This window comes from Dioscorea cayenensis, chromosome 20 (genome assembly GCF_009730915.1).
Source record: "Dioscorea cayenensis subsp. rotundata cultivar TDr96_F1 chromosome 20, TDr96_F1_v2_PseudoChromosome.rev07_lg8_w22 25.fasta, whole genome shotgun sequence".
Classification (NCBI taxonomy): domain Eukaryota; kingdom Viridiplantae; phylum Streptophyta; class Magnoliopsida; order Dioscoreales; family Dioscoreaceae; genus Dioscorea; species Dioscorea cayenensis.
Window position 1 is genome coordinate 29,635,247 of NC_052490.1, and position 18,708 is coordinate 29,653,954.

General features: G+C 30.3%; 2 protein-coding genes across 3 annotated transcripts; both read left to right on the top strand.

The window, feature by feature from the left end:
• Positions 1–9,135: 9,135 nt before the first annotated feature.
• Positions 9,136–11,445, top strand: LOC120251964 (bifunctional dihydroflavonol 4-reductase/flavanone 4-reductase-like). Its single transcript, XM_039260616.1, has 6 exons — positions 9,136–9,307; positions 9,465–9,634; positions 10,182–10,376; positions 10,470–10,629; positions 10,867–11,059; positions 11,147–11,445. The coding sequence occupies exons 1-6, from the start codon at positions 9,190–9,192 to the stop codon at positions 11,307–11,309; spliced, it is 999 nt and encodes a 332-aa protein (XP_039116550.1). The 5' UTR covers positions 9,136–9,189; the 3' UTR covers positions 11,310–11,445.
• A 1,895-nt stretch (positions 11,446–13,340) lies between these two features.
• LOC120251735 (bifunctional dihydroflavonol 4-reductase/flavanone 4-reductase-like) lies at positions 13,341–15,620 on the top strand. 2 transcript variants are annotated; one of them, XM_039260372.1, is made up of 7 exons: positions 13,341–13,494; positions 13,593–13,762; positions 13,866–14,060; positions 14,165–14,324; positions 14,733–14,940; positions 15,020–15,205; positions 15,337–15,620. In XM_039260372.1, exons 1-6 carry the CDS (start codon positions 13,380–13,382, stop codon positions 15,180–15,182), a joined length of 1,011 nt encoding a protein of 336 aa, XP_039116306.1. In that variant the 5' UTR covers positions 13,341–13,379; the 3' UTR covers positions 15,183–15,205; positions 15,337–15,620. The 2 variants fall into 2 exon arrangements, with proteins under 2 accessions (XP_039116306.1, XP_039116307.1); XM_039260373.1 differs by having other exon boundaries at positions 14,748–14,940.
• The last annotated feature ends 3,088 nt before the right edge of the window (positions 15,621–18,708 follow it).

Below are 18,708 nucleotides of genomic sequence, written 5' to 3' on the forward strand. Positions count from 1 at the left end.
ATCTATATTAATCAATTCTTGTTATATATATATATATATATATCATGATGTTATTTTATATATCTATATTATTTATATTTAAAACTTTGTCCTTCTAACATTAAACTAATTTATAATTTTATTGCTAAAACATGTCACATTATTATGAGTCCATCTCAGTCCATAGGGTAAAAAGAAAAAAAGAACAAATTATTAAGTGTAGAGACTGTTAGTACAAAATGCACTTTAATTGGCATGATTTGATACCAAGTCAAGGTGATGTGGCATTCATGGTAACGTGGCATAGATGATGATGTGGATAGCATGGTGACATGGCAAAAGTTTTTGGCTTAGAGGCAAATATCTTGGGAGATCTTGGTGGAATTATTTTTGGTATGTATCACAACTTGAAGGCAAGATATTTTCAAAACCATATTTAGGAGATTTAATTGAAAACTAAACATGGATGAGGCTAATTGAAGAAATATCTATCAATGGTATGGTTGGAGAGTCACCTAATTAAAAACATACCTATTGTTGGTATAATTTGAAAAACCTTAATAGTATGATTGAAAACTATTAAAGGTATGATTGAAGATATGCCAAATTGGAGAGATACTTATTATTGGTATGTTTAGCATGATTGATTGAAGATCTATTTTTGGGAAGATTTGAAGACCAAACTTGTATGAATTGAAGATTCAAACTTGGATGAATGAAGATCAAGTTTGGAAAGTTTTGCGAAGATGCACAAAGTCGTGCGCCCCTTGCGAAGGGACTGCATGGTGAGGAGCTGAGGAGGTAGGCTAGTTACTGGTAGTCAGAATCGGAAGATTTGGTTGTATCTACTCTGACTAAGCATAACCGGGAGGTTGATGAGTCTTAAGTTCGCTTCGCAATGAAACCAGAACTCAGTCAAATTATCAGTTAGGCCTATGTTGCAAGTTCGGTTACAACAAGAGTTGCAACAACTAAATTTGGAAGGTATTAAAGTTAGTAGCCGCGGAGATTCTAAAAGAGGTATAAGATATATTTGGGATGTTGAAGCGTCTATATAAGCTACCTTGCTCTAAGATTGTGAGGTAACTACTAGAGCTTGAGATAGTACACATAGAGCTGTCAATTTGGGCCAAGCCCGTCGGGCCGGCCCGCCCTGCCAACTAAAATAAGTGGGTTGGGTTGGCATTATATAAGCCCGTTTGGAGACGGGTCAAAATGGGCCAACCCATGCGGGCCGCGGGTTGGGGCGGGGCGGGTCGCAGGTTGTGGCTGGCTAGCCCGCCGCCCTTAATTTAAAAAATAAAAATTATTAAATTAATTACAAAGTTAGAAAAGGTAAATACATGTTTATAAAAGGGCTTCTATGCGAAAGATATTGATTTTTTTTAACATTTTTATTTTTTTTTAAATGTTATTAAACTTTACAAATTTAATAGGATTAAGGAAATTTTGATGGATTGATGATTTTTAATAGTAATTGACATTTTTATTTTGCGATTAGTTTTTTGGATTTTGTTATTTTTTATGTATTGTGGCAAGATATGTCAAAAATATAAATAAATATGTGAGAACTATAAAATATAATTATTTTTTAATATTTTACTTTTTATATTTTTGGCGGGCCGGCCGCCCAACCCACAACTCAAAGTGGGTTTGGTTGGGTTGGCATTTGGGCGGCCCCCAAAATGGCAGAGCGGCCCGCCTCGCCCCGCGGGCCGCGGGCCGGCACATCTCGCCGGCCCGGATTGACACCTCTAAGTACACACACTAGACAATCTAGAGAGAGTAGTAATCTTTATTTGTGAGTAAAAGTAACAAAGTGTTGGTACTCATGTGTTTTTACTTCTTTTAGTAGATTGTTTAGCTTCGGGTTTGGCTCCTAGACGTAGGTGAGTTAATGCTGAACTGGGTTACCAATTTCGTGTATCTTTTTGTTGTTTTGGTTTGGGTGAGATTACTATGAATGTTTGATTGTTATCTAAACCCACAAACCACACTGGCGGTTCTAACAGAGACCAATATAAGATTTAAACTACTAGTTTTTGTTAGATACTAATGAACCATATTATGTGAGTATAATTCAACCTAAAAGCTTAAACTTATAAAATCAAAAACTAAGGTTTATAGGTTCAAGTTCATGTTTACCAAATTAACTATAGAGCTATTATTGACTCTAATACAACTTGACGATATATATTATATTTTTAATTAACTAGGCTCGTTGTAAACAAATCAAACAAACCAAATTCTTATACTATACTAGATTCAAACAAAACAAATTAGGTGGACTTGATTCAATCCAAAAAAACTTAAATTTATAGGATGAGAACCAAAAATTAATGTATACACTCAAATATATATATATATATATATATATATGTGGTTAATATTATGCATTCATCTTGATCGTTCTTCAATAAATTTGTAAGTTAGTAGTTATTTATTTTAATTTATCGTAATAGTTATTTAAAAATTAGTATGCTATTTAAAAATTATCCTAATAGTTATTTACTTTAATTTATATATTATACTAAAAAAATTAGTAAGTTAATTAAGTAATTTATGATTTCAGTTTATGATTTCAGTTGATATTTAACATCCTAGCTATGACAAGGGGATACTTATAATTTATAAGATACATTATTCTATTTTTTATATTCTTTTATTAAATGATTATTTATAATTTTTATAAAAATAATTTTTAATATAAATCTCAAATTAAATTTAATGACATCATTATAATTTGATCATGTTATACTAAAATAAATATAAAATTAAATAAAATTAAATACAATAATATATTGAGATAAAAAATTAAGTATTATTTTCTTATTAATTATGAACCCAAAAAGATCTTGGATAAACTACGGGTAAATCTTAAGTCTCAAGTACTCACCTCTCATTACCATGAGTTTACTCACGATGTATTTATCCATGGTATTTTGTCTTGGTAATCCCTAGGTACATTTTGAGAAAAATGCATATATTTAAATATCTAGGGATCACTTACATGTATTTTATCCATTAATAATATCCCTGGACAATTCGAGGGTGACATTGTAGAGTCAAATTTAACATTCAGATGATTCACAACAACAATACCCACATACAACATCCCTGGGCAATCTGTAGGTAAATTAGGTGCATACAATTTATCCACAAATCACCCACAAAACTTTGATTCACACAAGTTTTCCGTAAATAATTTGTAGGCATTTTTGAGGGGGAACTACATGTGTTATTTGTTCATAAATTACCCAGAAATTATACATCCCTAGATAAGGGTGTGGGAAAATCTGTAATGTTTTATAGGTAAATTTGATATATTTTGATTTTAGTATTTTCTCGTTATATTGTTGGTATTTCCTGCCCATTGGTGTGGGTAAACTATTATTTTCTTATTGTGCTAGTAAAAATCAAATTTTCATTAAATTATTTTGTAATAAAAGATTTATGTATACACACATATGAAATCAAGATTCTTTTATATTTTTGAGTTATAACAATTATACCCAAATTTGACCCAATATATTTGTTGGGTATATAAGCATTTTTTTTCTTTTCAACAAATTAATGTTAGCTTTGTATCTAATTGTAGTGAAATTAATTAAGAATTTAGTGACATGATTGAATGATTAATCTCGTGCTATATTATATTATCTTATCTTATATTATATTATATTGCCTCTTTTCTCCTCCTTTCTTGTTTTGCTTGCATTACGATGACGTTTGATTTTTGCTTGTATTACCTTATGTGCAAGATTTCCATGATTTAGGTGCCTTACCAAATTTGGTGACAACATTTGGTGACTTGCAATAATATATTAGCAATCCTCCAAATTAATAACAGTAATTTTGACAAATTTCAAGGAGATTTCAAGATGTCCACTTTCTTTAAACAAGTTTTCTTATTCCTCTTTTTGAATGATTTTTGAGTTACATTTAACTTAAATATGAATATTATATAAGTCTCTATTTGTTCAAATCTAAAATCAAGAAATCGGTGTGTTTATATAGATATATATACTGAAAAAGTACTAACTAAGTATAAAAGATTTATTTAATAGTTCAACAAATTAATTTTTAAATGAAAATACAAGTGGGTTGTTTTCCATTAGTAATTGAAAATTGACAACAAAATTTTAAATTAGAAAAATGTAAATTAACTGGAAAAGTATTTGGTTTAAGTAATTATGGCAAGTGCATTGTATATTGTATTGATAAACCAATATAATTTTTGTACCTACATCCGAGATATATTCTGCTTTTATTTTTTAATTAAATTGTATGCATTTGAATAGAGCTATTATTTTATATTTTAAAATTCTTTAATTTTGTAGAAATAAGTAAAATGTTTTTTTATATATTTAAATATGATGTTAAGGTTTATAGAATTTGAATAATTTTGCTATTAAAGTCATTTTTAGTTATTGTCATTATGTTTGTTTTCATTTTTATATTTTTAAGCCTCCATCCAATCATAGTAGGGGTGTTACACTGGTGACTATGTTATGCCTTGTTAAATTGAAACTTTTTCATCAAAATTTAAAATAGGTTTAGCATTTAAAATGACTATTTTAATGAGTTTATATTTATTAATGTTTTTATTTAAAAGTATTACTATTATTAGTACTATTAAAAAATTTATGTTAAAAAACTAGGTAAATATATGATATATCTAACTATAATTCCAAATTGACTTCTCTCGTTCCCTCTCTTTTTTCATGATCTCCTAATTTTGTTTATGTTTCTAAATACATATTTTCTTATACTTTACACTGAATTAATTTATTTTTAAACTACAAAAACAATACACTTAGATCAATCCACAAGTCCAATCAAAATAATAAATGACCCTTTAAAATTATTTATAATATATTTCATTTTGTGCGTGTATGTTACGTCAAGCATAGTTGGAATTGATCAAATCAAACCAAATCCAAGCCCAAACTTAAATCCACATATATCGTCAATCTTTTCTCTTTGACTTGGTGATTGATGATTGGTGGAAGTCATCCTCCCTGAATTAGGGTTGGGGACACTTCAATGTAATGAAACCTAACCCTTTGATTTTGCCAACGAGGTCATTATCAGATGATCTTCCATATTTGGATGCAGAAATATGCTAAAATTTTGGGTTACTTAATAATGAAAAGATGTAGCATAGTCTTGATTACGACATATATATATATATATATATATAGCAATAAGTTATCTAAGGACGTTCTTAGAATGTCCCTTGCAATCACCAAAAAGTCCCGGATGTAAATCATCTCGAAAGGTTAGTATTGAGCTGGCACTATTTTGGTGTTGGATCCAATTGTTCTAGTTTAGTCAGTGTGAAAAACACTGTAACATAGTGGGTGTGAAAACAATGTGCATCACTGTTTAACCGTTGAATTTCGATATATAATGGTTGATGTACACACGCCCGTAGATTTGGGGTGCAAATCATCTTGGATGGTGAGGATTGATTTGTCACTATTTAGATGTGTTAAGTCTATTGGTATGGATTGGCATTATATGACAAGCCAAGTAGTGACATGGCAAGAGGATGATGACGTGGCTATGATGACTCATCAAAAGAAGAAGTGACTAGGATGATGATGTGGCAAATGATGATGTCATGACATGTGATGAAGATCAAGGTGAAGATTTTATTATGAAGATCAAAGTGGAGATTTTATTTAGTAGATATTCCTCTCAATACAATCATGTGATAATAAACTATTTTTGGAAAGTGCATTAAGACTATAGGATCTCTTCAAGAAAGGTAAGTTTTATTTTAGGTATGATTGTCTATCCTTGGTAAGATCCGGGATGACAATTCATATCTTTGATAGAACTCCTTTTTAGAAAGATCTATTTGAAGAGAGATGAATATTCTATCATTAGCAAGAATTCAAGATCATGAAGCTTGTTTCAAGCTATTAGAAGACACAAGTTAAACTTGGTATGAAGCTATTAGAAGACACAAGGTTTAGTTTGGTGTGAAGCTATTTGAAGACACAAACTAAATAAGGTAAAAACATGCCAAGGAGATTATCAAAACCATATTTAGAAACTCAATTTCAAGGAAGATCCAAGAGCTTTCTATGGGCGGAACTATTCATGGAGACTCGTCATGTGTGGAGATTGTTTGAAGATTGCATGAGATATGATTAGAGATTTAGAGATCCAAGCATGGATGATTGGAGATTATGCTTGAAGATATTGAAGGCTAAACTTAGATGAAGATGAGATCAAGTTTAGTAACAATATTTCATGTGCCAAAAGAAGATCATTCGGGAAGACCAAACTTGGGTCAAGTTTGGAAAGAAGATCGGGAGATCTTCGGTGGCTATCTTTGGTGAAATGGTCGCGTGTGCCTTGGTGGGCACGACTCTCGGGAGAAGGAGACCTACTGAAGTGACGTGAGGAAGGAAGTAGCTGCAAGCAGGAGGAGCTCGAGTCGAGTAAACTACTACGAGGCGGACTGAAAGAACCGGGAGGTTGAAGGTTGCAGATTCGGGTGCATCTGGCTAGAACTCAGTCATGTTCAGTAAGGTGGGTCATGTTGCAACTGGGTGTTGCAACATCTAACTTTGGAAGTTGTCCAAGTTAGGATTCGCGGAGAATTCTAAAAGAGGTAACTGTATTAGACGTCGGTGCGTCTATATAAGAGATCCAGCTCGAAGATTTAGGACGAGCCAACCAGTGAGAGACTCTTCGGTGAGAGTTGAGTGTGTGGCCGTCGGACAATCTTGAGAGGATATTCTTTGTATTGAGAGAGTGTTGTACTCCTTGTTCTTATACCTCTTTTAGTGAATTGTTTCTCCGGGCCTTAACCCCCAGATTTAGGTAAGGTTGTGCCGAACTGGGTTACCAATTTGCTTGTCTCCTTCTCTTGATATTTGATTGTGTGTATGTGTTTAATCTTTGAGTGAGGTTTTGAGTGAACTTAGCACATATCACCCTCACCGGAACAATCAAGATGTTTGATTCAATTATTATAGTTCAGTCACAATAACATAGTGGGTGTGAAAACAATGTTCATCACTATTGAACCATTGGATCTCGATACTTGCGTAGATCACTGCACTTGTGTATATATATATACATTACTATTTTATTATTTTAGATAAATATGGAATACTTAAAACTTGAATCTAATCTATCCAATTATATGTCTCAATTATTTAGTGAAGATCTAAATTTGTCGAAGGAACAATACATCCAATTATGTGTCTCAATTATTTGGTGAAGATCTAAATTTGTCGAATGAACAATATAGATGGTGGCATTCAAAAGTCCTGAAATCTTTTTATTGAGACTTTTTTTTAGGAACATTTGATTTGATAATTAACTCCTTTTTATCCGATCATTAGAGGAATTGATCATATACCTCTATTTTAATTGTCTAACATAAGAAATATGAAAATAATGAAAATAAGTAAAATCAGCAACTAGAGTAAAACACGGCTTTAAGTTAACTATAAAAAACCACTACTGTCAAGGTGCATTAAGTTAATTATAAAAAACCTCTACTATATATCAAGGTGCAGTCTCCTTCGGTGTGAATTTGCATAAATTTTTATAAAAGCTTGTATAATTTATAAAGCGCAACCACATGTTGGTGCAATTTGTTTTCATGCATAATTATTTTTTTTCCTCTCAATAAATAATTTATTGTTTTTCCTTTAATAGAATAATTCATAGTTCACAAACTCTATCCCTTATATAAATTTAGTTTTCTAATAAAAGAACTTAATAAAAGATTATTTTCCTAATATAATTAAAATTATTATTTTTATATAATTTAAGGGCTAATTTAAGACACTCATGTCATCTCCATATTTGAAGGATGATAATTTTTTTATGTTACCAAATAAAAAGTTAAAAGACTTTCTTTTTCATAAGATTAAGATGAGTAATTTATCTATCTTTAAAAAATAAATATATAAATATGAAAGTAAACTTAAAGTTTTCTCTCTAGAACAAAAGTGCATTTTAATATATATACATTAATACATAGCTTGCGTGTTGGGAAACGCTAATGCCAAAAATGAACAATATGAGGGTAAATTAAGAACTATATAGAATAAAATAAAATAAAATGAAAGTAGGTGCATCCCACCTAGACTTGTCCAAGGGCCGGGCTATCCGTTCAAACCCGAAGGCTTGTCCAAAAAATGGGAGGGCTTGGACAAATATATAGGGCCCGATGTTCTGGTCTTGGACAGAAAAAGAAGCCCATTTTAAAAATGGGCCGGGTTTGATTTTTATTATTAAAAACCCGACACGGCCCGGCCTGGCCTGAATTATAAAATATATTTATTAATTAGTTTTGTATATACCTATATATATAATGGTTTGAATTTCCATTGATTAATTGTTAATTAGTTTTGTATATACTTATATAATACATATTTATTGTTGATTGTCATTGATTATAATAGTTTGAATTTTAGTTGTTATAATTGTATAAATATTTGCATTTGGTATTTTAATTTTTAAGTGTTTTGTTAAATAATATTTGGTCATATTCACATATTAATGTTATTGTTAAGTTTTTTTATAACTTATATATTATTTGATGAAAAACCTATTTGGGCGGGTTTGGGCGGGCCTTGGGTAGAGGTCATTAAATTTGGGCGGGTTCTGGCAAGGGTTAAGGTCCAGATTTTCGAGCATGGCCAGGTTTGAACAAGTTTGAATTTTAGTAATTATGGATAAAGCCTGGCCCAAACCCGGTCCGGCCCGGCCCATGAAAGGTCTAATCCCACCTTGCCCATGAAGAAGTCAAAAGCAATGAATAGGATAAAGCATGCAGTGACCAAAAGCAGGCTAACAAATAGATTGTTCAAACTTGGTGATCAGAAATTGAAATCAGAGGTCCCCCAAAGAAAACGAATGCACACCATGACACCTACTCTTGCAGCTACTAAGCACCATAAAAAATGATATCCAATTCAATAAAGTTATAATAACTTTTTTTTTTTTTCTATTGTCAAACCAGTATACCACGTTGTTCCAATGACTTCCTTGTAGAAAATAGTAAAGGGTCCAAAATGCATTAAATTTCTTGGAAAGGAAATAAATTCCACCTGCCCCAAATAATGATACTATTCTCTCTCTCTCTATATATGGACAAACATCAAGAAGGGACCTGCCATTCTCTCATAGAATTTTTGGTATACTTACATTTCCTTGAAAATTAAGAAAGAAGTAATGGCTGCTGAAAAGGGATGTGTGTGTGTGACAGGAGCTTCAGGATTCATTGGTTCATGGCTTACCATGCAGCTGCTTCAGCAAGGCTACTCAGTTAATGCCACTGTCCGTGATCCAAGTTAAGATATTTCCTAGTTATGTTTGTATATATATATATATATATATATGTTTATGTCTATATGTATATATATATGTTTTAATTTCAGTGTGTTTGTGAGGTTTGAGATGATGATGCGTTTATGTTTGTGTTTGTGTTTGTGTTTGTGTTGATGTAGAGAACATGACAAAGGTGAAGCACTTATTGAAGCTGCCTGGAGCAGATGAAAGGTTAAGACTTTACAAGGCTGATTTGTCTGATGAAGGAAGCTTTGATGAAGCCATTAATGGCTGTGTTGGTGTCTTCCATGTTGCCACACCTATGGATCTCCAAGTTAAGGATCATGAGGTGACTTATTTTGGCCCTTCCTTTTGTGTGTCTTTTCATTTATAGGTTAAAGGATAAGACCTCTCACAATAAGTGTTATATATATATATTTGAGCTCAAAGTTATTTGTTTAAAAACAGCTGATCCAAGTGATAGAGACTCTGTTGTCTAAGTAAGTAGATCCTGAATAAAAACGTTCCACATTCGAACTAAGAATGATCTAGAAATCATAGTTTTAAGTAAATTTTTATGTAAGTCAAAAAAAACACACCATCAAAAAGATATATTTTTTTTATGGGGCTCCATCAAATTTGATTTTAAAAAACTCCACAGTCAAACTACTGATCTAAAAATCCAAATTCCAGGTAAATCTTTATGTACTTAAAAAAACACATGGCCGAAAAATCTATTTGTTTATGTGGCTTCTAGCATCTCACCTTAAATTTCAATCAAAATTTTTCTTTCAAAATATTTACTAGTTTAATATTTTGTTATTTAATTATATATACATATATAATTAAATTTTCACCAGGATGGAGTTTATTTTATGGCTTTAATTTTGTTTCAGAATGAGTTGATTAAGCCAACCATTGAAGGAGTAGTGAATTTGCTGAAGTCTTGCCTCAAGGCAAAGACTGTGAAGAAGGTTGTGTACACTTCCACTGCAGGCACTGTCAACATGCAACCAATCAGAAAGTCTGTTTATGATGAAACTTCATGGACTGATACTGAGTTCTGCAAGACTGTCAAGATGACTGCTTGGGTAAATTAATCAAATATCAATTTTTTAATTAATCTCTGTTAATTCTTGTTAAAAATTATTCCTTTTTCATTGATTGAAATTGAATTTATGCAGACTTATTTTTATGCGAAGACGATAGCAGAAAAAACCGCTTTCGAATTCGCCGAGAACAATGGCTTAGATCTTATTAGTGTTATTCCTACGCTTGTTAATGGACCATTCCTCATGTCTACTATGCCTCCAAGCATGCTTACAGCACTTGCATTGATAACAAGTATGCTAATTCTTCTTCTCCTATTGATTTTCACTAGTAAAATTATGCAAATTAAGTCTATTCAAATCAATATCATACTTTCATAAAAATTTACTAATCATAATTCTTAAATATTAATTTTCATGAGCACAACAACTATGAGAAGTCTATTTAGATCAATATCACACTTTCATAATTGGAATGTGCATGATTTTCAATTCATATTGGTTAGATACTGATCTGTAAACTGATTTGCAGGGAATGTGCCATTTTACTACATACTAAATCCTATACAATTTGTTCATTTGGATGATTTATGCCGTGCGCATGTGTTCTTATTTGAGCATCCTGAGGCAAAAGGAAGATATATTTGCTCTTCTCATGATGTTACCATAACTGAACTTGCTGACTTACTAAGAAAAAAATATCCAGAATACGAAATTCCTATTGAGTAAGTGTTTATTTATTTATCTATTAAAATTGTTGATTATTACTGCTAAAAAAATAACTTACAATTGATATTTGTTATAATTTGTAGATTCGAAGGCATTGATAAAGTTAATGATGTTATAAAATTTTCATCGAAGAAACTTATGGACTTGGGGTTCGAGTTTAAGTACAGTTTGGAGGATATGTACGATGGAGTTTTCCAAAGTTGTAAGGAGAAGGGATTGCTCCCACCTCTACCAAAGAAAATCTAGTAATATAGAAAAATATGAAGCAATATATAATAGGAGGCATGGGATGACTAGAAATATCACAATTCACAAATTTTCGTATTATTGTTTGTAACTTGATGATTTTCTTAATATACTTTTTAAAATATTTGTGAGTGAATTTCAATGTTGATATATTTTTTAAAATCTTTGTGAGTGAATTTCAATGTTGATTTACCCGATTGAAATTTAAATCAATAAATTAAGTCCTCTATATATTCATGGTTTTTGCATGTGACCTTGTGATTGATCTCTATTATCTCAAAAATACTAGATATTTAATTAGTTGTTTTGGCTTGGTTACTTATAAGAGTAATTTTTTAATCTAAAAGAGATTTAAACCAAAGTGTTAATACAAATTCAAACACGTATTGTCAATATTTCTTAAGTATTAAGCAAATAAAAAAATGTATGTTATGAACTGTTATAGCTCATGCAAAGAGTAGGGTTAAAATAACTAATGGCTCCTTAAGCATTAATTAGCACTCTTTGATCATTTAACTTTAAAAAATTAATTTAGTCAACAAGTAATTAAAAAAAAAAACATATTAAAAACTGATATCTCAATTAATGTGACAGACCATATGGGCCACCTTATCCACAAGTCATTGCCATGTGACTGTGTCTTAAAATATAACTTTTTTGATAAAAAATATATATATAATTCTTTTTGCAAGAGATTTTTTTTTACTTGTGAATCAATTCTTATAATTTTTTTCATCAATTTTTTACTCTAATTGAGATGTCTTTAAATTTTCTCATATATATATATATATATATATATATACATACATACCAACAAGTTTTGTGTTTATTTTACATTAAATCTCTTTATTTGTATAGGAAAAATTTTATTCCCTTTAATGTTTTTTTAATAATATAAACAAGTTATCTAAATTACAGATACACTTTTATTATTATGCACCAACCATATATTGGAATGAAGTTAAACTTTCGACCTCCTTTATTAAAATTAAGTGTCTTGACTGCTTGGCTATCATCGTGATAATATATATATTTATTTTTATGATTTTTTTTTAATTTGAATTTTTACGACCTTTTTTTTCATAGAAGATCCAAAATAGTGCCGCTAATAACCGGGCTGATCAAGTGGTTCTGCCTCTTTTTAGAATGTAATATATGAAATGTTATTTCTCAAATATCTTATTAAAGTTTAAATATAATATCACATAACTAGTATTTTTTTTTTTCAAAATATAGGCTTATTTTATTTGTAATTAAAACATTAAATATTAAAAAAATGTAAAAGAAATTTGGCGGAGAACTCAATATTTGAAAATATTTTATTTACCTATTTTTTTTTTTAAAAAAAAATGTGCATAACTTAATTTGAGCCTATAAATAAAAAAAAAAATTATTCAACTATTATCAAAATTTAATTATAGTTGATAGGCATGCTAAGAATATGAAAGTAATTAAAGAAATTATGAGAATAACTTCTATTTTAGAAAACCCATTATTCTCTATAAAACTACTTATACAAGTTATTTTATTTTTAATAAAAAGGCATGATTTTATTTATTAACACAAGTTATATAACTAACATTTAATAATATAAATTACAAAAGAAAACTTAAAAAATAAAAAATCATTTAAATTCAAATTAAAACATCATAAGTTATTCTGGAGACTGGCAAATAAAATAAAATTAGAACAGTTTCACCATTAATACTCAAAAAGATGAGTAATTTGACTATTTTTTTTAAAAAAAAATTTCCAAATAAAAACCTCCATATATATAAACCAAAATTAAGAAATAAATTAATACATAAAACCTCATGTAACAAACTTTTTCAATCACCCCCTTTGAAGTTTCATCATCCCAAGTCAAAAGAAGAAAAATAAAAATTAAAACAACATGTAAGCTTAAGATTAGCCATGTTTTTATTAAGAGAATTGGAGGTGGAAGTGAAGCAAAGGAGAGTAATTACTTACAAGGTTCTCTTTCTAAACTTTGTTCTCTACTTTCCTTTACTTTTCCTATCCATACTTCTCTCTTCTTCTTCTTATTCTTCAACCTTTCCTTCCCTAACAATGGCTGATAATACCACAGTCTGTGTTACTGGCGCCTCTAGCTTCATCAGCTCATGGCTCACCATGCAGCTCCTCCACCATGGCTACTCAGTCAAGGCCACCATTAACAATCCTGGTACCTTTTTCATGTTTTCTTTATCTTATATGTATGTCTTCAATTAATCATTATATATATATATATATATATATATCTATTTGTTTTTGAGTTTGTAGAGGATTTGGAGAAGGTGAAGTACTTGTTAGAGCTGCCAGGAGCAGAGCAAAGACTAACATTATGGAAGGCTGATTTGAGTATTGAAGGAAGCTTTGATGAAGTCATTAATGGTTGTGTTGGAGTCTTCCATGTTCCCCCAAGAATTGATCTCAATGTCAATGACATTGAAGTTAGTGAGAAATTAATATTTTACTTGATTAACTTCCAATGTTTGAGACATCTGTGATTACTTGATGCGTTTTTTGCAGTTAAATTAATTTTTTTTTTTTCAGAATGATTTGATTAAGCCAACCATTGATGGAGTTGTGAATTTGTTCAAGTCTTGTGTTAAGGCAAAGACTGTCAAAAGAGTTGTGTACACTTCCACGGCAGCAACTGTTAATATTCAACCATTCAGGAAGACTGTTTATGATGAGACTTCCTGGACTGATGTTGAATTTTGCAAGAATGTTAAAATGACTTCTTGGGTGATTATTATTATTATTATTATTATTATTATTAGTAAACTGTTCATTGAAGTGATTTATGCATCTGTTTTTCAGTTAAAGTTGTTAAAATTGGGACTGTGCAGATGTATTTCTATGCTAAGACAGTAGCAGAAAAGGCAGCATTAGAATTTGCTGAAAAAAATGGATTGGATCTTGTTACTGTGCTTCCATCAGTAATCAACGGGCCATTCCTCATGTCTACTGTACCGTTGACAATGGTTGCGGCACTCGCATTGATAACAAGTATGCTTATCGATCCATCATATATTTCATTATTTTGTTAACGATAACATAAATCCTACATAGTCTTGTATCGGTTACTTTAGTACATAACAATTGATGTGTATTAATCTATAGTAGTATATATTAAAGATCATCTTATTAATATTAGAGTGTATTCATCTCAAAGTAAGACAAATGATTGCCACTTGCATCACTTTCTGAGAAGTTTCCACTTTCATTACTGCTTTATAATGTTGTGTATTTGAAAAAAGAGGACAAGAAGCATAATGTGATTTGTGCTTTGTTTTTTATACTTTCAAAATGCTATTCTGAAATCATTATGTACTTAGTTTGATTAGATGTGTTTGATTTGGACATCATAAGGCAAACAAATTATAGTTTATTTTATATTTAACTCAAAAAGTTTAGAATGGAAATTTGCAGGGAATGAATCATTCTACTATGTACTGAATCCTGCTCAATTTGTGCACTTGGATGATCTTTGCAATGCTCATATATTCTTATTTGAGCATCCAGAAGCAAAAGGAAGATACATTTGCTCTTCAGAAAATGTGACAATAACTGAACTTGCAGACTTTCTAAGAGAAAAATATCCAGAATACGAAATTCCTACAAAGTAAATCTCAGTTATTATTCTTTTTTCATTGTTTTTTTCTCATAAGATTATTAATGCTTGATTATGTCTTATTGCGAAGAATTGAAGGCATCGATGAAGTTAAAGATGTGATCAAGTTATCATCGAAAAAACTTTTGGACTTAGGATTTGAGTTCAGGTATAGTTTGGATGATATGTATGATGGAGTTTTCAAGTCATGTAGGGAGAAAGGTTTGCTTCCTCCCCTGCCAAAAAAAGACTAGCCCAACAAGGGCATATATGATCAGTAAGTAGCAAATATTATATCTATATTCCAAAGTGATATATATATATATATATATATATATTGTTAATTGTGTTTCAATAACTGATCTCAATTGCTAATTAATTAACATGCATGAAACATTTTTTTTGAAGGGTTGGAAATTGGAAGAAGTTGTTGGTGAAGATCATGACTTTGGTTCACTTGCATCAAAGAAGTTGGTGGAGCTTGATCTTGAGTTCAAGCTGATGCTCTTGCTTCCTCTTCGGACACACCCACTTGTGTGCTTTCTACCCTTTTAAAGCGGAACAATAGTCTACTAATGTATTTTTTTTTTAAAAAAAATAAATCATAAATTTAGTAGAATTAAACAAAAGTTACAACACAAAACAGAGAGAACTTGGAACAAGAAAAATAGAAATGGCTGCAATTGTTTACTCTCCCATTGGGCCTATAACAAAGCACCAAGTGGATTTTTAGCCGGTGTGCATTGTTTCACAAAAATACAATAGATTTAGATAAAGTCGAAGAGATGAAAGTATGTCTCAAAAAGAGCTAAATTTTTTCTTTTTTTTATACGGAAAATTGAAAATTTTGACTCTTTAAAATATAGTTGAGAATGTGTGTGAAATTGTTAATCCACGTTGTTAAAAAAAACCTCAAAAATATAAAAAACTTCAAGCAAATATCAATTCCTATATTGTTGTTTGATTGCTATAATTTTATAGCTTCTTCCAATTTTTGTTGATGTGTGGTTGTGGTTTGAATAAGTTGAAATCAAAATTTGACATTTGTATTCATCAAAACAAATTTTAATTTAAAGGTATTTAAGAATTATGGCTATAACGTTTTTTAAAACATTACTTTTGTTAGTGGCACTTTCTAGTTCCAACAAGTTCTTGGGCTTGTTCAAAACTTTTGCTTTTAAAAATGTAAAAAAATAAAAATAAAAATAAAAATAAAATAATGATATTACATTGTTGTCCCAATGACATATTAATCTATTGTGCTTGATCCTGTACATTATTATATTATGTTTTTATCATGTAAGATATGTACAATTAATAGGCCTTTTTACATTGATTAAAAAAAAACCTGATGGAGCAAGCGCAACACAAAGCAGGAAGGGCTGGCGATGAGATATAAATAAAATAAAAGTATAAAACAAATAGCTAATTTTCTAAATATATCTCTGGAAAATAAAAATCTAGTAACTCATATATTTGAAAACAATGTTAGTGTACATATGTGTATGCATGTATATATATATATATATATATAATTCTGAAGAATTTGAAGTTGAGACTAGCGTGATATAAAGAAAATGAATTTTATCTTCTTTCCTTCGAATGGATTATTTAGCTTCAATTTTAAGAGCTTAATGATATGTTGATTTGAACTTGGAATTCACGATTCCAAAAGCTTTGGAGATGTAAACTACCTGGAGGCATCGTTGTTGGTTTCAAAGATAACTCCGGTACTTGGTAGAGTTAGGCCAATAAAGTTCGATGTGCTTATTTTGAACACACTGAAAGGGACTAAATAAGCATACAACTTATGTTAGATATGAACCAAGTCAAAAAATTAAACACACTAAAAGTGGCTAAATAAGCAATAATCCTTTAATATAGACCGCAAAAATTATACAGTCAGCAGTCTAGTATTTTTTTCAGTCTCAGACCCCTAGAATTATAGCAGTCAGCAGTCTAGCACTTTTTGCATTCTCAAACAGTCTCCGACAATCTTTTTAGCCTGAAGTTACATCGGCTCTTGATACTAAACTTCATGTTATCAAAGACTTAATGCTGTTGTTGGTCAGGGTATAAACATTGAAATCATATACACAATCTGTTTGAGATAGAATGAAGTGCTACTGCTGACTATTATTTTTGGGGTCTAGATTGTTAGTGTATATGTGTGTGCATATATATATATATATATATATATATATATAATTTTGAACATTTTGACAATTTTGAAGTTGAATCTGACATGATATAAAGAAGAAACAATTTTATCTCTTTTTCCTTTGGATGCATTATATATTCAGTTTCAATTTCAAGAGCTAGATGATATGTCGATTTGAACTTGGGAATTTATAATTATGAAAGGAAGTCTTGCTATTATCACACTTAAGATGTAAACTACCCAGAAGCATTGCCGTTAGTCTCAAAGATAGCTCCGGTACTTGGTGGAGTTGGACCGGTAATGTTCACAGTGCTTATCTTGAACACACTGAATGTGGCTAAACAAACATACAACTTATGTGAGATATGAACCTAGTCAAAAAAATTGAACACATTCAAAGCGGCTAAATAAGCAATAATCTTTTGATCTAGACCCCAAGAATTACAGCAGTCAGCAATCTTTAGCACTTTTTTCAGACTCAGGCAATCTCCGATAATCTTTTAGCATTAAGTTACATCGACTCTAGATGATAAACTTCAGGATGTTAAAGTTAGACTTAATGCAGCTGCTAATTAGGGTATAAGTATTGCTATCATATACACAGTCTGTCTAAGACTGAAGGAAGAGGAAGTGTTATAGACTGATAACTGTTATAATTCTTGGGGTCTAGATTTTTAGTGTATATAAATGTTTGTGTGTGCATATATAGATATATAATTTTGAAGTATGTGAAGTTGAGGCTAACATGATATAAAGAAAAAACAATTTTATCTCTTTTTCATTTGGATGCATTATTCAGGTTCAATTTTAAGAGCTAAATGATATGTAGAATTGAATTTGGGAATTCATAATTTTTAAAGGAAGCCTTGTTATTATCTCACTTGAGATGTAAACTACCTAGAGGAATTGCCGTTGGTTTCAAAAATAGCTCTGGTATTTGGTGGAGTTGGACCATTAATGTTCACGGTGCTTATCTTGAATACACTGAATGCCAAGCATACAACTTATGTGAGATATGAACTTAGTTAAAAATTGAACACATTCAAAGCAGCTAAATAAGCGATAATCTTTTCATCTAGGACCCAAGAATTATAACAATTAGCAGGTTTTAGCACTTTTTTAAATCTCATATAATCTCTGATAATCTTTTTAGCATTAAGTTACATCGGCTTTTGATGATGAACTTCAGGCTGTTAAAGTTAGACTTAATGCAGTACTGGTCAGGATATAAGCATTGCTATTAAAAAGTAAAAATAAAAATAAAAATAAAATAATGATATTACATTTGCTGTCCCAATTTGACATATTAATCTATTGTATTTGTTTCCTTGTACATTATCATATTATGTTTTTATCATGTATGATATGTACAATAGATAGGCTTTTTTACATTGATTAAAAAAAACCTGATGATGCAAGTGCATCACAGAGTAGGAAATAAAATTTTTTTAAAAAAAAAACTTTTTATCTTTACATGTGAAATAGCTAATTTTCTAAATACATCTTTGGAAAATAAAAACCTTGTCATTCATATATTACATAACCAGATTGCAAGGCTAGATAAAGTTTATTATAATGTATTTAATATGTTAGTATAATATGAGAGCTTGTTAGGTACT

What these genes read in the sequence shown, in the direction of transcription:
- LOC120251964 (XM_039260616.1), top strand. Translation starts at nt 9,190, where the DNA reads ATGGCTGCTGAAAAGGGATGTGTGTGTGTGACAGGAGCTTCAGGATTC. An exon ending in CTGTCAAGATGACTGCTTGG is followed by an intron (nt 10,377 to 10,469) that starts GTAAATTAATCA and finishes GAATTTATGCAG; the next exon opens with ACTTATTTTTATGCGAAGAC. An exon ending in AGCACTTGCATTGATAACAA is followed by an intron (nt 10,630 to 10,866) that starts GTATGCTAATTC and finishes ACTGATTTGCAG; the next exon opens with GGAATGTGCCATTTTACTAC.
- LOC120251735 (XM_039260372.1), top strand. Translation starts at nt 13,380, where the DNA reads ATGGCTGATAATACCACAGTCTGTGTTACTGGCGCCTCTAGCTTCATC. An exon ending in GGCCACCATTAACAATCCTG is followed by an intron (nt 13,495 to 13,592) that starts GTACCTTTTTCA and finishes TTGAGTTTGTAG; the next exon opens with AGGATTTGGAGAAGGTGAAG. An exon ending in GAATACGAAATTCCTACAAA is followed by an intron (nt 14,941 to 15,019) that starts GTAAATCTCAGT and finishes CTTATTGCGAAG; the next exon opens with AATTGAAGGCATCGATGAAG.